At 40.9% G+C, this 26,830-nt stretch overlaps 1 protein-coding gene across 23 annotated transcripts in view; it reads left to right on the top strand.

Moving 5' to 3' along the window:
• Positions 1-26,830, top strand: part of PTPN5 (protein tyrosine phosphatase non-receptor type 5) — a 90,723-nt gene that overhangs the window by 48,516 nt on the left and 15,377 nt on the right. For 16 of the 23 annotated variants that reach the window (XM_063331980.1, XM_063331984.1, XM_063331978.1 and 13 more), the window contains 8 exons: positions 746-927; positions 1,825-1,944; positions 3,768-3,851; positions 9,146-9,384; positions 12,693-12,882; positions 15,934-16,018; positions 23,466-23,545; positions 24,049-24,186. In XM_063331980.1, coding sequence (XP_063188050.1) covers positions 746-927; positions 1,825-1,944; positions 3,768-3,851; positions 9,146-9,384; positions 12,693-12,882; positions 15,934-16,018; positions 23,466-23,545; positions 24,049-24,186 — 1,118 coding nt within the window. The remainder of the gene's footprint in view (positions 1-745; positions 928-1,824; positions 1,945-3,767; positions 3,852-9,145; positions 9,385-12,692; positions 12,883-15,933; positions 16,019-23,465; positions 23,546-24,048; positions 24,187-26,830) is intronic. The other 7 variants (XM_063331996.1, XM_063331994.1, XM_063331991.1 and 4 more) reach the window with 2 other exon arrangements.

The following is a 26,830-nucleotide window of genomic DNA, read 5'->3' as shown; positions in this document are numbered from 1 at the left end:
ATGTAAATCAGTAGTACTTACATCAAACAGGTCTGATCTTTCACTCCTTTTAGCTTGTAAATTAATTTATATCTACACAGACTGTGTTCGAAATACTGTTACTGAGGGACTAGCCACTCCAGTGCATATTTCCACTGAATGGAATAGCATTACAACATTATTAAATAGCTCCTGAGTATGAATTCATCCAAGAAGTAGGTTATTAGAATAAAGTCTGTTTTATTAGTGCCTTAGGACACTCAGGCAAAACCCAGAACCCTTGAGCACTATTCAGACACATAACATGAAACAGGCTCTACCTCAGAAATTTATAATCAAATTAGAGAAAGCAGACAAATAAGGGGAAATAGAGAATTTGAGGCAGGGAGAGACAAAATGGGTTCTCTGCCACCATGTAGCCAGGAAGTGTGGAGCTAGGAAAATAGCACAGATGGTTCCTTTTAAAAAGTAAAAACGAAAAGGTGCAGTGATGTAAATGAGAATTTATTAACAACAAAGCCCAGAATCTGCACCTCCGGAAAGAAAGAGAAAATAATTTATCCGCCCACGCTCACTTTTTTCTGACGAAGGCAGGTGAATACAGCTGCACTAATAGAGTGTGACGCTCACAATCCTGAGCCGCGCTTACTGATGCAGAACTGAGAGGTAACCATCGTCTCTAGGAAAACAATAGCCCTTGCAGGCTCCGCGGTGGCTGCAGGGTTACGTACTATTCATTCCCTGCACATGTCATTTTCACGTGAAGGTCTTTCCAATCCAGCTGTTATGGAGTCAATGGATGAAGCTGAAGGACAACAAGGACAGGTGAACAGGAAAGAGCAGTCCCTGAAAACCTTCCAGAAAACAGCACTGCTTGGTTGGGCTGCCCAGTGGAATGGATTAATGCCTGGAGACAGCATGTATCTGTTTGTCCTCTCACAGATTCTGGTAAGGCAGCTTGTCATCTCTTTGAAATGCTGGGACCCTTCTTTTAAGCTTTGTTGGCTTGGGAGGTTTCCTCCTCATTCATTGTAGATGTAACAATGGGCATAGCTGCAGTCGTTTTATTTCTGCAGCAAACTCTCAAAGCTTTGCTTCTCAAACAGTCCCTGCCTTTTGATGTCCCAGACTCCCATCCTGTTGTCTGCCCCACTGCAAATACCTCCTTTGCCAAATGACTCATCTCCCAACAAAAACCCATCTTCTGTAGCTGATACATACGGGGGTAGATAACCATCTTCTTAAAAAGTTCCAGTGTGCCTTTGATGGTCGAGGATGAAGGTATACCTCTCTGTGAGGGTGTTAAATATAGCATCATTGCTTTTGTAGTTTTACATTAGCTGTGGTGTGTGCAGCAACCTTAGTGGTTCAAATGAAATCTTTCAACATGTATATTTGTGTGTATCTGTTTATAGGGATACCTGTGTGAACGTGGCTATTTGTGAGAGCCATGAGATAGGCCTTAATTGTCTCAATAACATTCAAAGTTCATTGAGTTACCACTTTTGATCTAATAATAATAATGCTGAAAGTTCAAAAGTCAGAGGAATCTGTTGCTCTTTTGATGTACAGGCTACCATGGGCAGTCTTTTTGCTAGTGTAGATCAGAGTAAGCTTGCTTAACTTAGTGATACGCATCTAGTTAATGGTAGCTGAACATTTGGCAGTCAGTCTTTAAGTTCCTGTTAAGCTACAGCCTAGAAAATACCTGACTTTTTAAAGCAAACATGATGATCAACATGAAATCAATGAGAACTAAATTAGTTAATTATGCATTCTTGAAATGAAAATGAATGTTTGTGTAATGAGAGATGCTTATTATGTATTTTCTGATTGATTACACAGCTTCTCTGCATGATGCTGTGGTACAGCACTTACGGGACCATCCCAGCAGCTCAGAATGCCTTTGACCTGCTGTCTTACTTGCTTACCCCATTTAAACAGTTTTTGTCAGATCAAGGGGAGGTAAGTCCCTGTACTTCTCTCTGATTATAAATACTTCTAATATCTCTCCTGTTTAAAAGTGTAATACACGTGTACTTCCTATAATATAGTGATAATAATGCATGTGTGTCCTGAAACGGTGAAAAGAGTTTTTTGGAAACAGATCCATATTTTACCTTCAAGATAAAGGGCTGAATTTTTGTCTATGACATTAGCTCAGCACAGCAAATTTTTCATAATGTGCAAATGATTACAAATGAAACAAAGCAATAAGAAATCAGCCCACGAAGGTTTAGCCCACTGTAAAGAAAGAGTTGGAACTTAATTTATTAGGATGGATAGGAGTTTAAATTCTGGAAGAATGGATCACGCCACATAAAGGGTGCAAATCACAAGATACACAGTCACAAAATTCTATTTCTGTTGAGTGTTTAGAGCATATCTATGTGCAGTAGAAGTATTTCAGGTGTACTAGATGCACAGATTAAATTATATCTACAAAGCTACCCCAGTAAAATTGCTTAGCTTCTCACTGTGATGTAATGACATGTATACCAGTATGATTCATCTGATAAATTACTGGGGTAATTATACCCAGTGCAGATTTCTCTAGTGTGGACAGAACCTTAATTAAATGGTGAGCAGCTACTTTCATAAATCAGGCAAAATATATTTGCTATCAGAATGGTTAGATTCATTGTACATAATCTTTGTAGCAGAGGCTATGCTGTACAAATAGGAAATCTGACTCAGTGCCTCTTATGGCTGAAGTACAGAGGAGACTGTTTTTGTGTTTGCTTAACAATGTTTGAGCTGCATGTCACCTGCTATTTTGTTTATTTGAAAGAAGCACTTTTTCTTTGCCCTTTCTTAGTTGGGTTTATTATGCACAATCATAGCTCTTCATAGAGCATTGCTTATATCTTATTTGTAGTGGGTCAGTCATTAACAAGTTGTTCTTACAGGAAATCCCTGATTTACATGATTTTGACTTAAAGTAAGTGTTCGGTGTGGAGGAAACTTATTCCTAGAATGCACCTCAAGAACATCCCAAGTATAATTCTATGCAGATGTTCATGCATATCTTTGAGGACTGTTTATTATAGCGCTATTTACAGTGCAGATTTAGACTTGAAAACAGCAAAGGCAAAGAAATCTTCAGATGTTAAAATAAACAAATGAAAGCTTTTAACTCTGGATTTCTCTTTAGCTGTACTCGTTCGTCAGAAACAGAGTAAAATTCCTTGCCCGCTGAAGCCCATTAGAATTGTATTTTGTACAATAGGCTGAACTCTAAACTATTTAAGTATGACTAAGACATCAGAGGGAGATTTCACTGCCAGTGCTGTGAATGAATCTGATGGTGTTTCACAGAATGTGTAGAAAATGTAGAAAAGTCCTCTGTGGCCGAGTTTTATGTAAGGACCCACAAACATGAGAACAGTACTAAATTTTCCTCAAAGCTCCTTGCTACAATATAAAATTACACTGACTGTGGCAATGAAACATGGATCCAGGCTGCAAAATTGAATCATGCATACAGATCTCAATTTTGGCAATGCATGAGGGTAGGAAGCAGACTTCCTCTTTGCCTTCACAGTGAAATATGGTTTTTAGACCTTCTGAGGTGCTGGAGCTTAGAGATGGTTTCAATTTCGGTCTTCTCCAAAGCCTGGCATTTTTCTGTTGTTGTTGGTGGCTTTTTCATGGGCAAGAGTATGGTCTAACTAAATCTACATGGGAAATCCAAGAATGAATACACAGCTTGCAAAGAACACGCGTGCAGACACTATACAGCGTCCCTGAATACTTTAGGAATCATTGCCAATTCTGTTGTTTCACAGGACCTGACTAGAATCGGGAGCATTGTGGTATCATACATCCTGCTGTCTTTAGCTTCTCTAGGACTGTTATTTGTAGGATCTCTGGTAAGTTATGATACTGTGCAAACTATATCCATGCCCAGTCAGTTTTTATAAGATGTCTAATTTACCTGTTGATGTTATGTCCAAGTTGATTGTAAAGCAACATATTTGGGGCTATTTCTGTATAGTTTTCTCCTTGCTTTACATAGAGAATCACAACTACACTTAGCCTTACTCAATTTCTTGATGAATTGGGGATTACACTGATGGTTTTTATTCTTTCCATCCACAGATGGGCAAACTATTTGCACTTAAGTAAAAGGGATGTGGTCCCGTAACAAGACTATCTAATATTGCTGCCTTATGAGTTACCTGCAGAGCATCCTTTGACTTAAGCAGCAGAAATAGCTGGTCCAGAGCACTTGTGAATGTAATGCCCTTTGTATAGTGTTCTGGTAGAGTGGGAATGCAGTTACTGAAAATGCTGGTGGAACATCACTTCCTGTCCTTGACTGCCTTCAGGCAGCTCAGGAAGCTGAAGCTGTACCATGTACATGTCTTTTGAGTGATGCGTAGTGTAATGAAGTAGATCATAGAATCACGGGACTGTTGGTGGGAAGGGACCTGTGAAGATTGCTAATCTGACATCCTGCTTGAAGCAGGGCTGTTGCCAACACTCGTTAAGGTCAGACATGCATTTTTCTACACAGGTTTTGAAAACCCTCCTGGGAAGTAGATGTATCATCTCTGGGGGTACCTGTACCATGACTTCCAGTGCTCTCAGGGAAGAATTTGTTCCTAATGTCTGATCTGAATTTACTAAAGCTGGATTTCTGCAGCTTGTGGCCATTATTCCTTGTGGTATCAGCTGCCTTTACCAAGAAGAGTCTGTCTGCATCATCTCTGGAGCTGCCCTTCAAGTAGTTGCAGGTTGCTGCTAGGTCACTCCAGGATCCTCTTTGCCAGGCTGAACAAGCCCAATTCCTTCCACCTTCTTCAAAGATCATGTGCTCCTGATCTCCTTTGTAGCCCTCCACTGGGCCCACTCCAGTTTTTCCTATCTGTATTAAACTGGAGGGCCTAAAATTGGACACAGTATTCAAGGTGCTGCTGCATCAGTGCCAAGGAGAGGGGAATAATACTTCCTTTGATTTGCTGGCCACGCTCGCTGGTAGGAAGTTTGTCATATTACATGCCATGGTTACGTTCACTCAGAGGCAGCATGGTGGCAAAATCTTCTGTTTAATCTGTTGGATGAATGTGCTTTTTAAAACTTTCCATTCGGCGAAGTAATTATTGTTAATGCCTCTATGTCTCTGATCATTGATGTAGGCAAGGAAGTTAGCTGGGCTTACGCAATTTTCTGCTTTTTTGATGCTGCTGTTCCTTATCCAGATGAATTTTGTGTCCTCAAAAAATAAACTTTGGGTGATTTTGTAATTGCAAATATTAAAGAACAAAAATGAGACGTCTGGGACTTGTGATAAACTGTGTGAATTCTAGGTAATTTTGCAGCAAAACATTCTGAGCTGGAAATCAAAATAGCAGGGGTGTGATTTCTCTGCATATCAAACCTAGTTGTTGCTGGATGGGAGCATTTTATTGCTGACCCATTCTTAGCACAGCAAGGAACTTTAAATGAAAGCTCTCTATGGCCAAAAATTCTGATATCACTTTAAACTGCTTTGCATATGTAGTAACTTCTTGTAATTGAACACTTATACCAGTGTAGATGAGAGTGGACTTAGCCCTTTTTAAAGTGTTGGTTAAAACTTTTGTACAGAAAACAGTGTTATAACAGTTCCCATGTAGTCAAGCTTGCTCTGTTTTGTATTCCTGTGGTCTGTGCTAACAGTCTTCTAGCTAGAGTGGAGGCACAAATGTCTCTGTGACAGCCTGTTCTCTGGACAAGTCACAGAGAACCAGAACATAACAAACATCAGGCCAGTGGTCCATCTTGCCCAGTATCTTCTAACAGTGACATTAGGAAGGAGACGTGGTTTAGAGAGAGCATATGAGCCTTGTCCCTTCCTACTTACCTGTTACCTTAGTCTCTGACACAGAGTCATAGAATCATGGAATGGTTTGGGTTGGAAAGGACCTTTAAAGGTCATCTTGTCCAACCCTCCCTGCAGTGAGCTGGGGTGGGGTGCCTACAACATCTCTGGGCAACCTCTTCCAGTGTTTCACTACCCTCATCGTAAAACATTTCTTCTTTATATCTCATCTGAATCTGCCTTCTTTCAGTTTAAAACCATTACTCCCTGTCCTATCACTATAGACCCTACTAAAAAGTTTGTCCCCATCTTTCTTATAAAGACCCCTTTAAGTATTGGAAGGCTGCTGTAAGGTCTCCCTGGACCCTCTCTTCTCCAGGATGAATAAACCCAACTCTCTGAGTCCGTCCTCATAGGAGAGGTGTTCCAGCCCTCTGATCATTTTTGTGGCCCTCTTCTGGACTCGCTCTAACAGGTCTGTGTCTTTCCTGTACTGAAGGCTCCATAACTGGACACAGTACTCCAGATGGGGTCTCACAAGAGCGGTGTAGAGGGATAGAATGACCTCCCTCAACCTGCTGGACACTTATCTTTTGATGCAGCCCAGGTCTAGCTGCTTTGCAATTTGAATACATCTGCTTCTATCAGTATTTAGAGAATAAGATGTAAAATAGTACTCAGCAGAATACTGAAAGTAATGTAGTGATGGATCTAAGCAGGGTTTCTAGAATGGTAGACAACAGATAGTTGCATGAAGACAGTTTTCTTTATTTTCTCTCTTTCTCAGCCAAGTGATATCTTCCCCACCCACCCCCCCCAGCAGTGGATTTTAAGCAATGTGCTGCCTAGAAGGGAACTTAAAGGGGGTCTTTTGCATTAAGAAGTGCTTTTATGATTAAGTCTTTCTTTCGCAAATTTACCCCTGTGTCTTTATAGATGGACCTAATAGATCAGTCCCACACTGATGGTACATAGTAGATAGCATGCCAGTGAAAAGCAGCTTATGCAGATTTTTTTTTTTAATTCAGTAACTGTGGTAACCTACAGTAACGCTTTAGTAGTTCCCTGGGGAAGGGTTAAAATGTGCCCTTTTATACAGGTACTTTGTTGCTTTAATGTAGAGCAGTAATTGTTGGGCCACCTGATGAGGCTGAGAAATGGTGGTCTAGTGGATTCTTAGAAGTGATACCAAGAGAAGAGAGGCCCTGTCTGGTCTGTGCACTTGCTGAAGTCCAGCTCATTCCTGAATCAGGGAATTTGTGACTCTAATACACGTAGAGCAAATTTCTCAGGGGAGTAGACCCCAGCTAAGCTTTGAGGCGCTTTTCTGAGAATACCCAGGTACCAGAATGTGTTAGGAGGTTAGCAATCACAGTGAAAATAAAAGGCTGGATAGAGTGCTTGAGGCTTGAATTAGTGATGCTGTCTGCTTTCTGCCTCATATAATGGTGTTTTAAGACCCAGGCAGCTGCAGAGAACCAGCATAGAGCTGTCTAGTCCTCCTGAACAGGTTTTCAGAGCTGGCTATTTTTCCATTATTTAGTTTAACCCCATCACTTTTAAGTATAACTTAATTTCTTCCAGTGTCTTGGGCATCTCCTTGTATATCTCACACTTCTTTCAATCTAAAGAAAAGATGCTTTGTAGGGTGAACTTTTTGTTCCTTTGGATTTACAGTGCGTTAAATCACCAGTAAAATCAATCCTGTGTCACCATACCAGTTCTAGAATCTGTAATACATAATTGGTACCTAGACCTTCAACTTGGCCCTTAGCACAAGTGTTGATTTTAGTTAACAGCAGCACTTTCCAGCAGTACAAAGTTGTTGAGCAGATACTTTACACTCTGAACTTCTCAGCTATTACAGTCTTGCAGTATGTGAAAGAACCATGGCTAGTACTGCGGGACTGCCAGGCTCCAGAAGTCATCTTGGGGAATGAAAATAGAATCAGATCTTCAGCCTTCTTGCTTGTCATCCAGCAAGCCAAGCATGCGGGAAAGACTCAGGTTAGGTTGGGCCCCAAATTTTTGTGAAAAAGGTCTAGTAATCATGTTCCTATGTTTGCTTTTGTAATTACCATGTACTCTGATTAACTGAAACAAAAAAACATTTCGTGGGAAGTAACTGTCAAATGAATACTGCTGCTTTGCGAGAGTCCTAACATTTGCTAAAGCTGACTATGGACAGAAATTAAAATTTGCTTCACTTTCTTTCATTCTTTCTCAGAGAAATGAGAGTACATGAAGACACACAGGCACAAGAAAATAGTTGTTAGTAGCCTAGGAAGAGAAATTTTTTAATGGCATGTTTTCTAAATGCAGCTGCCCGTTTAAAAGCCTTATAAGAAAAGGACAGAAGAGGCTTTACTTTGGAAAATAGGACCTGTTCTTCTTAGTCTCAAAAGGATGCCATGCAATATAGTTTGTATAACATTTAGACTGAGTGATACTGGTCCTCGTTCAATTTTAGAGGGATAAAATTGGCCTAAGGTTCCGCATCTTGGAATTCAGAGGTGAACTTGAAATTTTTAACTGAGGTCTGTGTGTAGGTTTAAACAGTCTACTGATAAAATCTCAAAATCATCTAGTCTGCCACAGCATCCATGCAAATCAATATGATACAGTAATTTTTTAGATTCATGCCATTTCTAGCCCTCCATTAGGTTATATTATTAACTTTAATATTGCATTTATGTTCTAGAACTTCACAAGATCTATTATTTATTGTCTATACCATGTTTAAAACAGATAATTAGATTACAGAACAGGCTTTGCCACTGGCCAGAAACTGAAATGGGCATTCTGAGCCTTAAAACCATGTGTGTCAAAAATCAAGGCCCCTTTAAAAAATTATTCACTTATACGTGAATTCAGGTTACCGTGACAGATTATCAAAGACATGTACTTCAGGAAAATTATGTTTACTTTTCTTAACCCAGCTATAACTAAATTTTAGGTGGAAAACCATTAAGTCAGGAGAGGTATGATTTGTAGAATAGTATAGTAGATTCTTATTTTGTAAAAAAGCTTAGGAATGGTAGGAAACTGAACAAAAGCACAGTGATGTCACGTTGGCTTGCATATGATGGTCACAAGCACATTCCACTGTATCCCCGAGTTAAGCCTGGCCAGCTCTGTGGAAACCTCTGTGTCTGAAAACAGGTTTGAATGGGTAGATGTGAATCCTTGTAACATGCACCACAAAGCTACTCCTGCATGGAACATTCCTGTCCTCTTCAGTCCTCTGCGATTCTAATACATTATAGCGGGCTGGGATGCTGCCCTAAAGATCCACCCTCTATGCTGTATGGAAGGGGTGGCAACAAGCAGAAAGCTCTTTAAAATGTTTGTTTCCTCCAGTTTTGGCATCTACTCAGAGCCCGTCCAGAGCCCCCCTTTCCACTACAAGAGGACAGACGCCAATCTGTGAGCCGGCAGCCTTCATTCACGTACTCAGAGTGGACAGAGGATAAAAATGAGGATGACTTCCTAGATTTGGATCCCGTACCTGAGACTCCAGTCTTTGACTGCGTAATGGACATTAAAGCGGAGACAGATCCAGCTACTCTAACGGTTAAATCCGTGGGCTTGCAAGAAAGGTAGGGTAGATGTGATTAATAGGGAAAAGTCTCGTCCAGATTTCATGAATTTAGGACTTCTGAGCCTAATAGGAAGCTTTATTGCCTTCATGAATGTCACTTTGAAATGTGGTTTTAAAGCCAAGCACCTGCCTTATTTCCTGTCTTGTTTTCAGTCCAGTCATAAATATAAACATATTAGCCAAAAACCATACAGTTTCTAGATGGCAGTCAACAAGTGTTACTCAAAAGCATCGTTTCTTTCCTTTGAAATATCCATTTGTATTTGATCAGTCTCTTGCCATTCCCCAAGATGGCAACTGCATAGCATGAAATCCACTATAGGGCAGTGAAAGCTTTTACCTCTGAAAGAGGTGGATCTTGTTAATTTTTTTCTGTCACTTGTGCTGAAGGATTAGTCCTTTCTCCAAAAGCAAACCATAGATCAAATGGTAATCTGCAATAATTCGCTTATAAATGGATTAGTCCAAATGTAAATTAATTCCTTTGAAATTAACCAGTAATGAAACTTTGGGATTAGCTGGTGTTCACTCCTCGAACCAGCAGAGCAACGGAGCTTCTCAGAGAGATTCATAGCTGGGAAAAGCCATTTTAAGATAAAAGGAAGATATGAATGATGTAGTATTGATTTGTTGCATTTCTCCATCTTCACTCATACATGTCACAAAAAGGTCATCTATAATCTGTCAACTTTGAAGGCCCATCGGTGGGTGAATTGCAGAATGTGTGAGCTGGCACAGGGAAATGTTCACCACAGTTACCGAGTGTTCAGTTGGACTGAACTATCCTTATACTTTCATCCATAAGATTATTTTATTTCACTTAGCCAGTGTGTCTGTGTGTGTGAGTGAACGGATGAGCGAAAGGAAGCACACCAGACTTAGCATACTCGTCTCTGAGGCAGAGCTTGGTTTAAGGTTACTGTCCTTTGTTCTGTGGACCACAAGAAGCCTAAATTTATAGTGTTGCATCTTTTTCAGTTTTGTGTTCTTTTAATTGTCTTGGTGAAAGAAAACAAAGATCTTGAGGATAGAAATTCCATTAAGAAATTCTGCAAAGGCGATGATGTTATGAATAAGAATGAGGTTACTGAAGGGCCCAACATAGTGATGTATCACCTTTCCTTATTTCTAGATTTTCAAGCTTAATTGGAGTTCTAACCATAGTTAATTCTCATATCTAAAACTCAAAGGGCAGAACTGAGATTTTAAAAAGCATGATGCTGAGTTTCCAAAGCACCACATGACACAGTAAAAGGGAATGTTCCAGAAGAGGCTTTTAATTTCCACTGTGAGCTTAGAATGTTTTTTCTCACTTTATTCTTGATTACAACATTTGTCCTAAAATGTCCTACCTTTTATTGTTATATTCTCCTTCTTTAAATATGAAATTGCAGTATCCTCTGGGGCTTGTCCCTGAACCTGCTGCTACCAGTGAGTTTTGCCATTTTTTTTATTATGGGCAAGATTGGGCTTGAAATGCATCATCATCCCTGGTTTCATTCTATCTCTCTGATTTTAAAGATGCTGACATTTCTTCTCAGGTGACTGCTAGCCTGCAGGAAAGGTACTCACTGTTTCAAGACAATTGGGGAATATCAGTTGATTCAAGTAATGAATTACAATTTAAAAACTGTCTAAGAAGTAGAGATGGGAAAAAGAAAGCAATTACTTGAAGTGCTCACATTACATAGAATGTGTACACTTAAGATGTAAAATAAACGTGTTTTCAACCTACACATGTGCTTGAGAAGCCAGACATCATTTCAGGTTTGGGCTGTGCTCTGACAGATTTCATTTACATCAAGCATTGGTCACTCTTTCTTTATTTGGTGTTGTGTTGAATTATCTGCCTATCCCTCTTTTGCATCCATTCTGCTTCTGCATCTTATTTCCCTCTTGTTCTTTAGCCACCTTCACCATTAGAAGGCTAGTCACTAGCTAAATTCAAACAGCACTGAATGTTACTCTTAAGAAGAAACAATCTAATTTCCTCATGTTGAAGAACTATTAATATCTCTATGTATGTAGCCTCTTCTACCTTAAAGAAAACCAGAAGTATTTGTTATCGAATGCATCTATTTCTGGGGAGGAATGTAGTAGTGATTTAACAGCACACAGGGTAGGGTCAAAATCTTTTGAAAGGTGTCACTAAAGATTCAGTGTCTACCAGTAGTGGTCATGTTTCATCAACAATCCATTCCCCGTGGCCGTGAATCATAGCAGGATGCTGGCTGCACATTCTTTTAGAAAAACTCCTGAATCCAGAAAAGGGCTGTGATCCAAGTAACAAATTCTACTGTCTTCTTTGTGAGCTAGTCATGCTTGTATGTTTGCATGGTTTTTCAATAGCTCCTGCAAACACTTCCCAACTAGAATTTGCCAGTTGAGAGACATCAAAAATAGGTTTACCGTGTGGATGTATAGAACATTACATCTAGTAATAATCATATTGTATGATTTTATTATTATGTTGAAGATAATTAAATGTAGATTCACTGATGGCATTTGAATATTACTTCTGTCTGTGATATGTGAGATTGACAGAAGCTCAGAAATGCTTTAAAACTGCATTCAATAAACAATGCAGCCATTTTGACTTTCATTTTATTGTGTGGCTAGCTTAAATAAAAGCCACTAAAAATTCTACACCTAGCAGCATCTGTGTTTTTAATGTAACTGTTAAAATGTTAGGACCTTCATTTTACCCTTCTTGTGATGTACTGTTGTGGAAAGAAAGTTTTTCAGACAGAAAAATTATTCGCTGTAGTGGTTTGCATCTCATGTCTTTATTAATGTGGAACTGGTAATGTTTATCCCAAGATCTTATCGCACTGATGTTGTCTGTCCTGCTAATAAATGGTTATTCAGTAGGATCTGGCCCACTGAAAACTAAGACCAATATTTTCACCTGTCATGTCTAAAATATCAGTCCATATTCAGACATCCAAAAATATGGTGTTATTTACGCAAGTATGAGAACTTCCCTGCAGTTGCCTGCTCGGCACCTTTGACAAGCAAGTTGCTTCTATTTAGGTGACAAAGTATACAGTTGCTTCACTACAGACAGCACTTTGAAAGTGTTGGCCTTCATATTCCAGTGCTCAAAATCATCTTCTGGTCTTGTCTACACAAGAAGTATCACCCATTTTTCACAGTCAGTGACTGTAATGCACACAGCGGAACCAGATGGGTGCTTTTCTAAACTGCTGTTTATCTGTCATTGGGACTGTATCCATTGCTGACAATGATCATACAATGGGTCAGTCTGCTCTGCTGTAAGCAAACTTTGATCGCTCTGTTTTGCAGGAGAGGTTCAAATGTTTCACTCACACTGGATATGTGTACCCCAGGCTGTTCTGAGCAAGGGTTTGGCTATGTCATGTCACCACGGGAACAGTCAGCCCGAGAATACCTCCAGACAGCATCAAACATCCTTACTGAAGAGGAACTGCACAAGAAAGCACTGGATCCTTTCATACTCCAGGCAGAGTTCTTTGTGAGTATCTGACCTCTTTTAGGAGCATCAGAAAAATGGGATGTTGTCTCTCTTCTATAAACCCTGCTATTATTTTCTGCAGGTCTTAAGTTAGTACATACAAACTCCACTTCCATCAGTGAAACATTTAATGCAATTCTGAAATTCGTCATCCCTTGAAATGACAGTATCTGAAAGCTTTCAGTGATGTTGTCACTTAAAACCCAGAGAATTGGTTCTGGCAACAAAAAAAAGCTCTGTTTTCACAAGTCTTTTTGTGTGTGTGTGTCAGCATGCTACTTTAACAAAAAAAAATCAAACTTTTTCACTAGAGTACAGAAGAAAAGCCAAGTTTGATGTAGGCATAACTTCTTGAAATGTGTCTGGATTTGCCCTAGGGATGAAATTAGTCCAAGTACATGCTCTTTCCTGTTGAATATTTGGCATGGAGCTGCTTTCCAAGCCTGAATGTTCTCCAGATAACTGAAGCACAGGGTGGCTATGTCACTCAGCAGGAGGCATAGAAAATACATCTTACTGGATTTTTTTCTGCACAAAAATTATTTACTAGTTGTAAGCTGCTCTATCAGTTGCTTTTAGGATTCTGAAATATGTTTCCCTGGCTCACTGTATCCACTGTTGCTTTGGGAGAAAGAATTCTTTGCCTCATTTGGGGAAAAAATACACATACACAGATGACGCAAGAAGTTGAAAATTTGATTTCTAAGTAGTTTAGGATAAAGGCCAGATACATTTCAGTGTAGTGAGTACACTGGCTTTTTAGATCTTTGCGTTCTATGAGTCTCTTCCCTAATTGCTGGAGTGTCCTTGTGATAGGCATTGTCATGTTTATTATACCTGGCAAAAAAAATATGCAAAATGCTGCAGTGGCTATGAGTATTATGTCTACTAGGCAGGATTGTAAATTCCTGCACAAGATGGGAGGTAACCAGAGCACAGTCTTTGCATGTTGAGGTATTTCAGAGCACGTGATCAAGAGCTGCTGAAGTTAATGCTGCCAAGTCAAATATTCTCTTAAGCATGGAATCTCAGCAGAGCAGGAGGAAGACGATGTTTTGCAACATAACAACCCTTTCAGTCTGTTCTCTTTATGACCTGCAAGGGTCTGAAATGGCACAGTAATACTTTGAGTATCACTTGCTGTCTTCCCTCCTTGTGCAGTTTCAGGAGAGTTGGGCTTTTTTTTTCTACTTTACAAGCACAGAGGGAGATGAAATAGTCTGGGCTTCTGTTTTAAAACAGACCACCAGATATCTGTGGTCCTTAATTCACTTAGTGCTGTACAAGTTGAAGAAAAGCAACTTTTGTGTAGGCAAGCCCTGATTCTTTTAAAGTAAAGCATCTATTGCTGTTCTAACGAGGAAATGTTAATTTAATGAGTGCCTGAATTGACTTCTGAACAAGTCCACATACCGTTTTGTCAGTCTCTGAGGTGCACTGTAGCATTCAAGCAAAGAAAATAATGTTAGAAGTAGGAAAAATATGCTTCATTTCTCTGAGAGATTTTGAATTAGTTTTCCTGGTGTTCAGAAAAATCATTCAACAGCCAAACTATCCCAAGTCATTTTCATTCTTTAATGAAAACTGAAGAAGTGTAGATAAAAATGCTGTGTAATCAAAATGTCATTTCTGTAATTAAAAATTGTAATCTAGTTTGGCTTTTTTTATGAAACAGTTATCACCAGCTCACTCTGCATCATGTATTTTCAGTCTGTCCAACTTACTTGCTTTTCAAAATCCAGATCCACGATGAAGGAAGCAGCTGCGTTTCATTTTGGAAGAAAAGTCAGAGGGGATGTCACTTGCAGGGCTAAGTCCTGAAATTCTGACAAGATTTAGAGTTTTTACTCAGGCAGAAGTCCTGTTGATTTCACCAAGACTTTGCTTGAGCAGTGAATGACTAAGTCCCAAGGACAGACCATGGAGCTTGGCGCAAGAGTTGGGGGTGACTAAACACCAAGTAACAGTTGAGGAAAACATGAACGTTTCATTCCCATGCAGTTCCTCAAATTGATAGGAAGCTACTTCAACAAAATGTTTTTATCATTAATTGCCTGTGGTTAAGCCCAGCAGTACACTCAGTGCTGTGTAAGAGACAGAATACAGATAGTCAGTATTCAAAAGCTCCAGAATTTAACATAGTCTGTAGCCCTGCTCATCTTAATTTCTCCCCAGAGTGAGGCTTGTCTTACTCAACCCTGATTCCTGTTACCAGTCTGTCCAGTACTGGCCTCTCAAATCCAGTGTGCAGCAGCTGGGATGACCAGCTCTGCTCCCCAGCTCCCATGAGCCCTTTCTATGCTGAGCCTGGTTGACACATCCCATCTCATCACATACCTACTGACTCCAGTTGGTGGAAGGTTCCCATTTGTTCCTGCCTGGCATTGGCCACTTACTTGCGGGAGATGAGTAATGGAGTATAAGAAGGTCCTCCATCTTTGTGTGTTCTTTGGGTCAGTAGTGTAGAGAGCAGGTAATCCCTGAACATGTCTTTGCTGTCCTTGCCCATGGAGCTTTAAAGTGTGGTGAGCAAAAAGTGACACTTCCCCAGCTCCATAGAGCCAGATCAATATGCCAGCCTGTCATCATGTAGGTCATAATTTGTTGCTGGTGAGAGTCACTGGCAAATTATTTCCTTCCACCCTCAGAGAGGAAGGAGTGTGAGTCAGAAAGGATGGTGTCTGAGGTCCATCGCTTTGGGAGCAGAGTATCTTACGTACCACCTTTTGCTTAGTTCTGTACCTACACTTGCAATTCAGTTCTAATAATATTAGGAGCTAACATAATGCCATCGCACATATTACTCAATGAATTAGTCACTATGAGCATTTTCATATTAAAGATTTCAGAAAAGAAAGCCAGTGACAGTAAAAGGAAACATCAATCATATTTTGGTGGTAAATTGCTGGAAGTACTGTACCATATGTCTCAGTTGACTTCATCACTTTGCCTCCCTCACAGGCAGGACGTAATGGGCTTGGGTTTTTTATTCCTCTTGTGAATCTAATAATAATGCCTACTGTGTTTTGTGTTGTTGGTTTTTTTTAACAGGAAATTCCAATGAACTTTGTGGATCCAAAGGAATACGATATTCCAGGCTTAGTGCGTAAGAATCGCTACAAAACAATTCTCCCAAGTAAGTTTCCTGCTTTTTAAGTCACTGAGGCAGGGTGGTTTATTCCACGTGCTTGAAGGGCTTTGCACTTTCCTTTCTAGAATGCATCAAATGTGCTATCACTACCATGTGTTGTCCACAGGCCATTTATGAAGCATCAACATGACTTCAAAGCATAAATCAAATTTCAAAAGAGGTAGAGAGGATGAGGGACTTAAGATTTGCTGAACATCAGCAGCACTTAGGTTTTTAAGTCATTAGAATTGCATCTTTTGGTGCTGATTAAAAATTCTAGCCAAGAACTTGATGTGTTTATTTAGATGTTACTTAGCGGTTTCCTTGATTAAACACTTTAGAAGGGCTAAATTCTAGCAATGTTATTTTCTCAACTGATGTTTTTCTCAGAATCATGGCTCAAATGTAAACTGAGAATATTGGGAGCTGGCCTGATGGCATTAAGATGATACAGAAAATCAAAACTTTTTTCTTCTCTATTACACTATTTTTATTTGTAGCCAGGAGTAGGAGTTTTGAGAAACATTTTGGTACAAGTTTTCCCAAGCGTCATCATTTTCCCCTGTGTTGTACTTAAAGTTACTTTGAAAAGTGATACAATTAGATGTCATGTCACTCTTTGGCTCTAAGCCATCATTGGAAAATGCCACCACTGGCCACAGTAGCTCTGTTTGCAAAGCCCAAAAGGTTCAGTGTCAGTTTAGCAAAGATGAGTGCAGAGAAGTCCAAAATGTCCTCAGCTATGCCTACCATTTTAGTCAATGAACCTGGATTGGAAATGATACCAAAAGAGATTTTTTTATCTAGACTTACCACTCCAGCAGCTGTAGCCAATGATCCAATATGCCCAACCCTTCTGATGACTTTGTGCTCCACCTTAGACCAGAAGTGTAAAAACATTCAGCCATGTTTCACAATTTCTGTGCTAATGACTGAGGTGAATCATTCAAGTATTAATTTACTGTTTTTGTTGTAAAGAGCAGATTGCATAAGTACTGATAAGTAGTGATTTCAGATGCCCAAACTTCTAGATTTTAAAGTGATCTCTATTGTCTGAATTTGGTATCTAATGTGTGCTTTGAGAACTGGATCCATTTGAAATATCTCACATTAGATGTTTTAACTGAAACATCAGAATTGCTGTGTGGCGGGTTGAATCTGGCTGGATGCCAGGTGCGCATCAAAGCCTCTCTGTCCCTCCCCCTCATCAACTGGATGGGGGAGAGAAAATATAACGAAAGGCTCATGGATTGAGATGAGGACAGGGAGAGATTGATCATTCAGTAATTATAGTCATGGGCAAAACAGACTTGACTCGTGGAAATTAATTTTATTTATTGCCAATTAGAAGTCAGAGTAAGGTAATGAGAAAAACCAAATCTTTAAAACACCTTCCCCCCACCCCACCCTTCTTCTTGGCTTCAACTACACTCCTGATTTCTCTATCTCTTCCCCTCTGAGTGGTGCAGGGGGATGGGGAATTGAGGTTGTGGTCAGTTCATCACATGTTGTTTCTACTGCTCCTTCTTCCTCAGAGGGAGGACTCCTCACACTCTTACCCTGCTCCAGCATGGGGGCCCTCCCACAGGAGACAGTTCTCCATGAACTTCTCCAATGTCAGTCCTTCCCCCAGGCCTACAGTTCTGCACAAACTGCTCCAGCATGGGTCCCTTCCACAGAGTGCAGTCCTTCAGGAACAGACTGCTCCTGCCAGCAAACCTGCTCCAGCGTGGGCTCCTCCCTCCACAGGGCCACAGGTTCTGCCAGGAGCCTGCTTCGATGTGGGCTTCCCACAGGGTCACAACCTCCTACAGGTGCATCCACCTGTTCCAATGTGGGGTTCTCCACAGGCTGCAAGTAGATCTCTGCTCCACCATTACCCTTCATGTCTGTAGGGGGACAGCCTGTCTCACCATGGTCTTCACCACAGGCTGCAGGGGAATCTCTGTTCAGGCACGTGGAGCACTTTCTTTCCCTTCCTTTCCCTTCCTTTCCCTTCCTTTCCCTTCCTTTCCCTTCCTTTCCCTTCCTTTCCCTTCCTTTCCCTTCCTTTCCCTTCCTTTCCCTTCCTTTCCCTTCCTTTCCCTTCCTTTCCCTTCCTTTCCCTTCCTTTCCCTTCCTTTCCCTTCCTTTCCCTTCCTTTCCCTTCCTTTCCCTTCCTTTCCCTTCCTTTCCCTTCCTTTCCCTTCCTTTCCCTTCCTTTCCCTTCCTTTCCCTTCCTTTCCCTTCCCTTCCCTTCCCTTCCCTTCCCTTCCCTTCCCTTCCCTTCCCTTCCCTTCCCTTCCCTTCCCTTCCCTTCCCTTCCCTTCCCTTCCCTTCCCTTCCCTTCCCTTCCCTTCCCTTCCCTTCCCTTCCCTTCCCTTCCCTTCCCTTCCCTTCCCTTCCCTTCCCTTCCCTTCCCTTCCCTTCCCTTCCCTTCCCTTCCCTTCCCTTCCCTTCCCTTCCCTTCCCTTCCCTTCCCTTCCCCCTTTCCCTTCCCTTCCCCCTTTCCCTTCCCTTCCCCCTTTCCCTTCCCTTCCCCCTTTCCCTTCCCTTCCCCCTTTCCCTTCCCTTCCCCCTTTCCCTTCCCTTCCCCCTTTCCCTTCCCTTCCCCCTTTCCCTTCCCTTCCCCCTTTCCCTTCCCTTCCCCCTTTCCCTTCCCTTCCCCCTTTCCCTTCCCTTCCCCCTTTCCCTTCCCTTCCCCCTTTCCCTTCCCTTCCCCCTTTCCCTTCCCTTCCCCCTTTCCCTTCCCTTCCCCCTTTCCCTTCCCTTCCCCCTTTCCCTTCCCTTCCCCCTTTCCCTTCCCTTCCCCCTTTCCCTTCCCTTCCCCCTTTCCCTTCCCTTCCCCCTTTCCCTTCCCTTCCCCCTTTCCCTTCCCTTCCCCCTTTCCCTTCCCTTCCCCCTTTCCCTTCCCTTCCCTTCCCTTCTTTCTTTCCCTTTCTTCAGTGACCTTAGTTTCTACATAGTTGTTTCTCTCAGTCCTCTCTCCTGGCTGCAGTTGCACAGTTGGGTTTTTTTCACCCTTAAATATGTTATCACAGAGGTGCTGTCACCATTGCTGATTGGCTCAACCTTGGCCTGCAGTGAGTTCATTTTGGAGCTAGCTGGCATTGGCCCTATCAGACATAGAGGAAGCTTCTAGCAGCTTCTCACAGAAGCCACCCCTGCAGCTCCCCCACTACCAAAACCTTGCTGTGCAAACTCAATACATGCTGCCATTTTGGACACCCTGTCCCAGAGTTGTAAACAGGTCCCAACTGGCCCACTACCATATATTTTTAAGAATGATCACTCAATGGGTTTATTATTTGCTGCAAACTTCATCTCAGCCATATTGATATCTGCAGCAGCCGTTGTTGTCACTTTGACCTCTTCAGTTAAGATAACTAGTTTCTACCCTACCATGCAGACGACACCAAGTTGGGTGGGAGTGTTGATCTGCTTGGGGGTAGGAAGGTTCTATAGAGGGATCTGGACAGGCTGAATCAATGGGCCAAGGACAATTGTATGAGATTCAACAAGGCCAAGTCCTGCACTTGGGTCACAACAACCCTATGCAATGCTACAGGCTTGGGGAAGAGTGGCTGGAAAGAGGCCTGGAGGAAAAGGACCTGGGGGTGTTGGTCAACAGCCAGCTGAGTATGAGCTGGCTGTTTGCCCAGGTGGCCGAGAAGACCAATAGCATCCTTGCTTATATCAGAAGTAGTGTGCCAGCAGGACTAGGGAAGTGATCGTCCCCCTGTACTTGGCACTGGTGAGGCCACACCTTGAATACTGTGTTCAGTATTGGGCCCCTGGCTACAAGAAAGACATTGTGCTGGAGCGTGTCCAAAGAAGAGCAACAAAGCTGTTGCAGGGTCTAGAGCATGAGTCCTTTGAGGAGCAGCTGAGGGAACTGGGGTTGTTCAGCCTGGAGAAAAGGAGGCTGAGGGGAGACCTTATTGCTCTCTACAACTACCTGAAAGGAGGTTGTAGAGAGGTGGGGGTTGGTCTCTTCTCCCAAGTGACAAGCAATAGGACAAGAGGAAACAGCCTCAAGTTGCACCAGAGGAGGTTTAGATTGGATATATGGAAAGCTTTCTTCACTGAAAGGCTTCTCAAGCATTGGCACAGGCTGCCCAGGGAAGTGGTCGAGTCACCATCCCTGGACGTATTTAAAAGACATGTAGACGTAGTGCTGAGGGACATGGTTTAGTGGTGGACTTGGCAGTGTTAGGTTTACAGTTGGACTTGGTCTTAAGGATCTTTTCCAACCTAAATGACTCTATGCCTCCAAGGACTGACAAGCTCATTGTGATCTGGATATTTTTTCTGAATTAATTCTAGAACTAGTAACCTCTGTGCAACTTGGTCCCTGGCTGTGGTCTAAGGATGGCTTGATGTTGCTGAGGAGGGAAGAGGGCTGACCATTCACTTCTGTTTTGAAGGGCTTGGTGCTGGCAGTAAAGAGGCTAGCAGGGAAAGCTAAACATCCCCTTTATGCTTCAAAGCTGAGGATCCCAGTAAACTATCCATGCAAAAAGTAGCAGAGGGAACCGGGGGTAAGTTGAGGGAGAGTCCAGTGCTTTTCAGGCTTTGACCATCCACTGACTTTCTCATTTCTGAGCTGACCAAATGTAGCCAATGCTGCCTTGAGTATCTACCTTGCGTTCCTCCAAATTCTAGTTGCAGAAAGCAGTAATGGCAAGAACTTCTGAACAAGCTGCGGTAGAGCAGAGTCAGACAAATGATTATCATAGAGAACAGCAAATGCTTAATTACCAAACCAGAGTCAAACCCAAAATCTGAATTTAAAAAGTAACTAAAATTCCCTTACCAGCTGCATTGCCAGAAGCAATCTAGGCCGTTATCATTAAAAGGTAAGCAGTCACTTAACATAATGATCAGTTACTTGCAACCCTAGAGTTGATTGTAGTAAGCGAGAGACAGGATAATAGTCTGTAATTCATCTCATTTATATTTCTTTTGTAGTAAATTCTTTTTGCAGATCTCCAATTTTGCTGTTGGTAGTAATATGGCTTAGAAGGTGGCTTTTTGATGGCAGAAGGGTGTTTTGGGAAAGATGCCAAGCTAAGGATGTTGATTTGGATATTTCATAACTATGAATTTGTTTGTTTGCAGACAGTCCTCTTCTGGGGATGAGTCCTATGGCATTTCCTGGAAAATTATAACTTTTCTCTAAGATGTTTGGAGGCACTTATTGAATATACAGAAAAGGATGTTTTTGTTATAGAATTCCAGAGATGGCAAGAACTTATTGGAACACATTGTATATCAATCTCATTGAATCCTTTTCTCAAGAGTAATGTGTGGACAGACTTGTTAAGTTTCTACATAGCTCTATTGCTTTTACACCATTTTAAGTTATGCAAAACATTTCAGTTAAGTTTAGCGAGCTCCTCTAAAATGTCAGACATAGTATCAACAAAAAATGGCCATAAAAGACACAGTAGAAAAAATACCTGACATACCATTTGGTTTCTTAGAGATACAAACTACTACTGCTTTTTTAAAGGCATGGTGTCTTCTTGAACCTGGCCTGTACACTGGTTTTGTCCTGGGAGAAATATTTTCATTAAGAGTAGGATTTGATTTGCTTAAATGCCTCTCTATTGAAAATTTCAAATTCATGCTGCAAATTCTTGTATTAAAGTCTTGTTATGTTGTTGTTTTGTTTAAAAGAGGAGTTATTCCTGTTTATATATTTCTAAGAGATGCAATTCAGCTTCGGTTATGCTTTCTGCAAAACAGTGCACATTCTTGTATTAACAATGCATTAATAGGCCTTTCTTAAATGAAGTAAGTTGAAACTGTTGGCTAACATACTACCTTAACAAATGTAAATACCACATTAACAGTAGAAAAATCACAAGCCAAGTGTTATAATTCAAAGTAAAAGCATATTCTGAATAATATTTTTAATATTTGTGGATACAGCAATAAAAAAGTCTACAGTGGAAGGTAACTAGAATTCTACGGCAGTTGAAGAATACTAAAAGTGCTTAGTACTCTGGCACCTGTTGATAGAGTTTTTCAGATCCATTTTATTTCTCCCTAAAGACCCATCATGAGATGGACAACATAGTATTGTTGCTATTATTAGTAGGGAAAAATCATGTAATCGTTACTCAGACTTCAGCAGACTCCATGGATGATTGCATAAAACCCACACAAAGGGACTTCATGCAGGGGGTCTAACTACCCAGTCCAGTGATGTTTGAATAAACATGTGGCAACCAATGTCACCTTTCTAACGGTATGACATGTTGAAGGCTATCCGAATTACTGATTAAAAAGCAAATTTTATCTCTTGTCCCACCATCTCCCCAGCACTAGAAATGTGAGCAAAGTTGAGCAGGAGGGAACTGTATTAGAGAGGAACTCGCTGGTTTCAGTACTTCTGTGCTGTAATACAGTGTCTTTGTTAATATCTTTGCTTAGCGGATTGTGATCATATTATCATAATAGCTAACATGAATGCGTTCTGAGGACACCGTTTCATGCTGAGACTGTGTTTGTAGTACTGTAGAAAGTACAGTGTGCTTAGTCCTTTGTGATTTACCCAATATCACACTATTTTTGCATTTATTTTTTTTTCGTTCTGGTTTCTAAGCAGGCTGGATTTTTTATGAAGAAGTCATCTGTGGTTTGTTTTTAATATTCTTCTGGTGATATACGGTGGTGCTCTTTGCTGAGGCCTCTGTCAGGAGAACGTTTCTTGTCAATGATAACAAACTGTGTAGTACTGGTGAAAGTGGATGAACGTGGGCCTGTGTCAGCTCGCATTAAAATCAGTGGAGCAGCTCCCATTGACTTCAGTGGGAATTGGACTGAACGTCTCAGGTGGAATAATGTTTTCATTTGTCTTCTTATTAAAACGAGTAATGCTTCATAAACAGGTCCAATGAGGGAGACTCAAGTACTGAAGAGGCTTATGCTAAGTACAAGAGACTGTTAATATTCTCTAATTTCTTTTTAACCATTATATTTGTTAATGGCGCATCTTGGAGTTTAGTTCACTGCAAGACAAAACAAGGCAAGAGTTATTGTCATCTGGCTTGCCTGTGTGCAAGGAATGTGTGTTTATGGTTTGGGAGAAAAGCTGTTTGCTGTCATTTCACAAACAATATTCTAATGTCTTACAAGCCAGAATGGTCTGCTGACCTAACAAACTGAGAAATAATTTCCTGGAGCAGAAAACTGCTGTTCCAGAGTCACTCAGGGATGCCGAGTCTGCAACTGGAACAATTAACCAGGCTTCAGAGAGTGGGTAAAACTATCAGAGAAAGCCAAATTACCCCAACCACCCTTTCCCTTTTTTATGGTAACATTTTAACATAGGAGCTCTCCAAGGCCGCTCGCATCTGTTGTGATGGCCATGAATGCATGTAAATGTCTCGCTGTTCAAAATAATCTTGTGTCTCTTTTTCTCTTCTCTGAGAAACTGAATTACTTACCTCTTTACACCTTTCAGATCCTCACAGCAGAGTGTGCCTTACCTCAGCTGATCAGGACGACCCCCTTAGCTCTTACATCAATGCTAACTACATCAGGGTAAGAGCTCGATAGTCCAATGTGTCTGTGTAGCCTCTATCAACCACTGTTAATGTAAACAGAATTGCAACATCCACTGGCTTTTAAAGGTATTCTAGCTGAACTGATTGCTCTTCTCTCCTGCTTATATTAACTGAAAACTAAATTTCAAAGTGCAACTGTACAGTTTGAGACCAGACAAAAAAGACATTTCTGCACTTGTTGATGCAAATTGCTTGTCAGCTGGCCTGACCAAGGCACTGGATAATAAACTTGAATAAGGCTCTTGACCTAGCTAGAGTCACCTCAAGGCTGTTGGACACTACACTCATTGCTGGAATTACGTGAGTCCATATTGTGCCTTTGCTCTGCGTACACATGTGCAGGAGAGAGACAGAGAGGGGAAGAACTGATGCCATTGAGTCACTATTCCAAACAGTGTAGCGCTCTGTTTTAAAGACTGAACCTTCAAGGCTGTGGTGGTCACCCCTGTTAAAATTGATCTCTTGTTGTTTTGTTGGCAGGGCTATGGAGGAGAGGAAAAGGTATATATTGCTACTCAGGGACCGATAGTTAATACTGTCAGTGATTTCTGGAGAATGGTGTGGCAGGAGCGTTCTCCCATCATTGTCATGATTACCAATATAGAAGAGATGAATGAGGTAATGGTGTTACATATAGCCTATATTTTCATATGTACTCGAGCAGATATTTTCGGCATAGATGCTAAGCCAGTGAACAGAAGTTGGTTCAGTGGCCTGAGCAATCAGAGCCAGCATTAAATTCTGCAGGGTCAGAGAAGATGTTGGCTTCTCTTTCAGTTCAGTTTACTGTAAGTCTTGTTTTGCTATCTGACTTAGCCTACTGCTGGTTTTGCCATTTTTCCTCTCCTAGCTGACCTGAAGCCTCTCCAAACCCAGCTCTGTTTGGAGAGAGTCTTTCAAGTTCTGTCTAAAGGAATTAAAAAACAATAGTACCCCATAACTACTAAGGTTGAATATCTTTAATCAACAGAGTGGGTGCTGCTTTATCTTGCATTTATTTTGAATCAGTGTCTATATCCACAGTTCATTGAGGCTGTCCCTGAATTATGAAAGATGCTAGTTACAATAATCAACAGCTAGAGCTGAATTGGATATAGAGGACCTTTTCCTGAATGCTTTTGAAATATTGAAATTAAGATGCTGAAATTTTCTATTCATACCCTACTAGCAGAAATTAAATTGTCGTGGTGTTTCTGCTAATCCACCTAATGTGATTTCTGTTTGCAGTTTAAAATACTGCTGCCCTCATTATTTACATGCTGAAATATTTGCCCCATAGCAGACTTGGAAGAACCATGTGCCTGGGCTTCAGTTCACGGACAGGTAGCTGAGCTTATGTCTGCCTTTATTGGCAGTGCAAGATGTGAGAAAATGGTCTGGGCATGCGTTGAGCTCTGCATTCCCCTCTTACCACTGGCAGCAAGGTGTGTTGGAGGGATCCAAATGGTGTTTCTTAAGCTGCAGCAGCAGTATTTGTCAAAGCTTGTCCCTGAGAACCCATTAATAATTTAGGTGAGAGAGTTTCCTTTGAGAAGAGGCTTTATAGACGCTTAGAAGCCCAAGAATATGGGCATACTTTGGTCATACACACAGAATTATAATGGCTTAACTGCTAGCTGGAAGCTTAGTGCCCATAATTATGCATGCGCACAAACCTTTAGCTTTCCCCAGCTGTGAGGTAAATAAATTTTGCCTTAGATTTTACTGAAAAAGACATAAAGAAGACAGTCATAGAATTATCATGCTTTGCAAGTTAAAAATGGTCAGTTGTTACAGCCGGCTGATTAGAATCATATTGTCAAGGCATTGGTGATGCAAAGTAAAGTATGTTGCTGATCTAAATGTTTTGTTTGCACTAACATTTTAAACTCACATCTCCCTCTGTCTGAGAGGCAGCACTGAAGTAATAACTTGCTCATTGATCAGAGTTGCCAATTTACGGCAAATAAGATATTAAAATGTCATGACATAGTGTACCAGACTCATTTAAGGACTTTGAGGTTTAAAGAAGATAATGCTGAGGAAATACTGATCCTGTATGACATATCTAATGATAAGTCCTTACACTATAGTTTTCATAGCAAGAATGTGTAACAGGAATGTAAAATAACCTTTACATCTGAATGTCCTCTTATCCACGCTGACCAAGTATTTCACCTATCATATCAGTCTTGGGAAGCAGTGCACTGTAGTTCTGATGCACTACATAACCGGAGCTTGCTACGGCCTATAGATCGTAACAGAGCTGCTGAGTTTTTTCTGATGCCTTTTGTGTCAAAAATTAAACGGTGTCAGGAATCTCAGCCATAAATATAGGGTAAGTCCTTTCACGTAAATGTCTACCATATTCATTCCCTTTCTTCCGTAACACATATATTAATATATGAATAACAGGACTCAGATGTATGCAGATTCAAAACCAAAACCTTTGTTCAGCAATGATGCTAGTTACAGAGGTTTTGTGTTCCTCCTCAGTGCAATGACTTTGCTAATGTGCATATTAAAAGCTCTGTATCTCAGCCCTCTGTCACATCTAATCTGAACTGACAGACAGCCCACAGAAACGAGTGGGCAATCTTACTCCACTCCTTTAAGCAGAGCAACGTCTGTGCTATTGATAGCTGCTAGCGCTCTTGACAATTTTTACAATGGATTCTGCAGTTTAAGAGGAAGAACAAAATGCAATCTGCGTAAATAATTTTACAGACACACAGTGGGCTACATTCCCAGTGGGTTATTAACTGATGCACTATGCAGATGGAATAACACTGATTCTCCCACACAAAAATTTTGACTCAGTAACTTTGCAAGATACTTTTCTGTTGTTAGTCTTTCTCCTGAAGTGAAATTATTTTTGGTGGATGAGAGCAAAATGATATAACTTGCTTCCTTCAAAATTGTGTACAGCTATGTAAAAGAGGACGTTTCCAAGTATAATCTTAAACTGGGTTTTGTCCAATAGCATATTCTTATTTTCATGTGATAATAAAATTGCTTCTTCCGTTTTCACAAGGGAGCCTTTTTCTGAGACCCTGCCTTGTTCATGTCATTCCTTGGTGCATGAACTAGTTCATGGACATGTTGAAATGCTTGTCTCTTCCTTTACATATTGATTAGTTTAAAGAGAAACTGCATAGCAAAAGCCACAGTCTTTTTCAGTCCTCCTTCCAGGGTATGAGTGCTTACAAATTCTCACCTACTAGTGTATCAGTAGTACAAAAGGTACATTTGCAAATGGACTATAGTTTCTCCTTCTCTAATT

Source organism: Chroicocephalus ridibundus, chromosome 4 (assembly GCF_963924245.1).
Source record: "Chroicocephalus ridibundus chromosome 4, bChrRid1.1, whole genome shotgun sequence".
Lineage (NCBI taxonomy): Eukaryota > Metazoa > Chordata > Aves > Charadriiformes > Laridae > Chroicocephalus > Chroicocephalus ridibundus.
The sequence above is the reverse complement of the archived record's forward strand: the minus strand, read 5'-3'. Positions and strand labels throughout refer to the sequence as shown.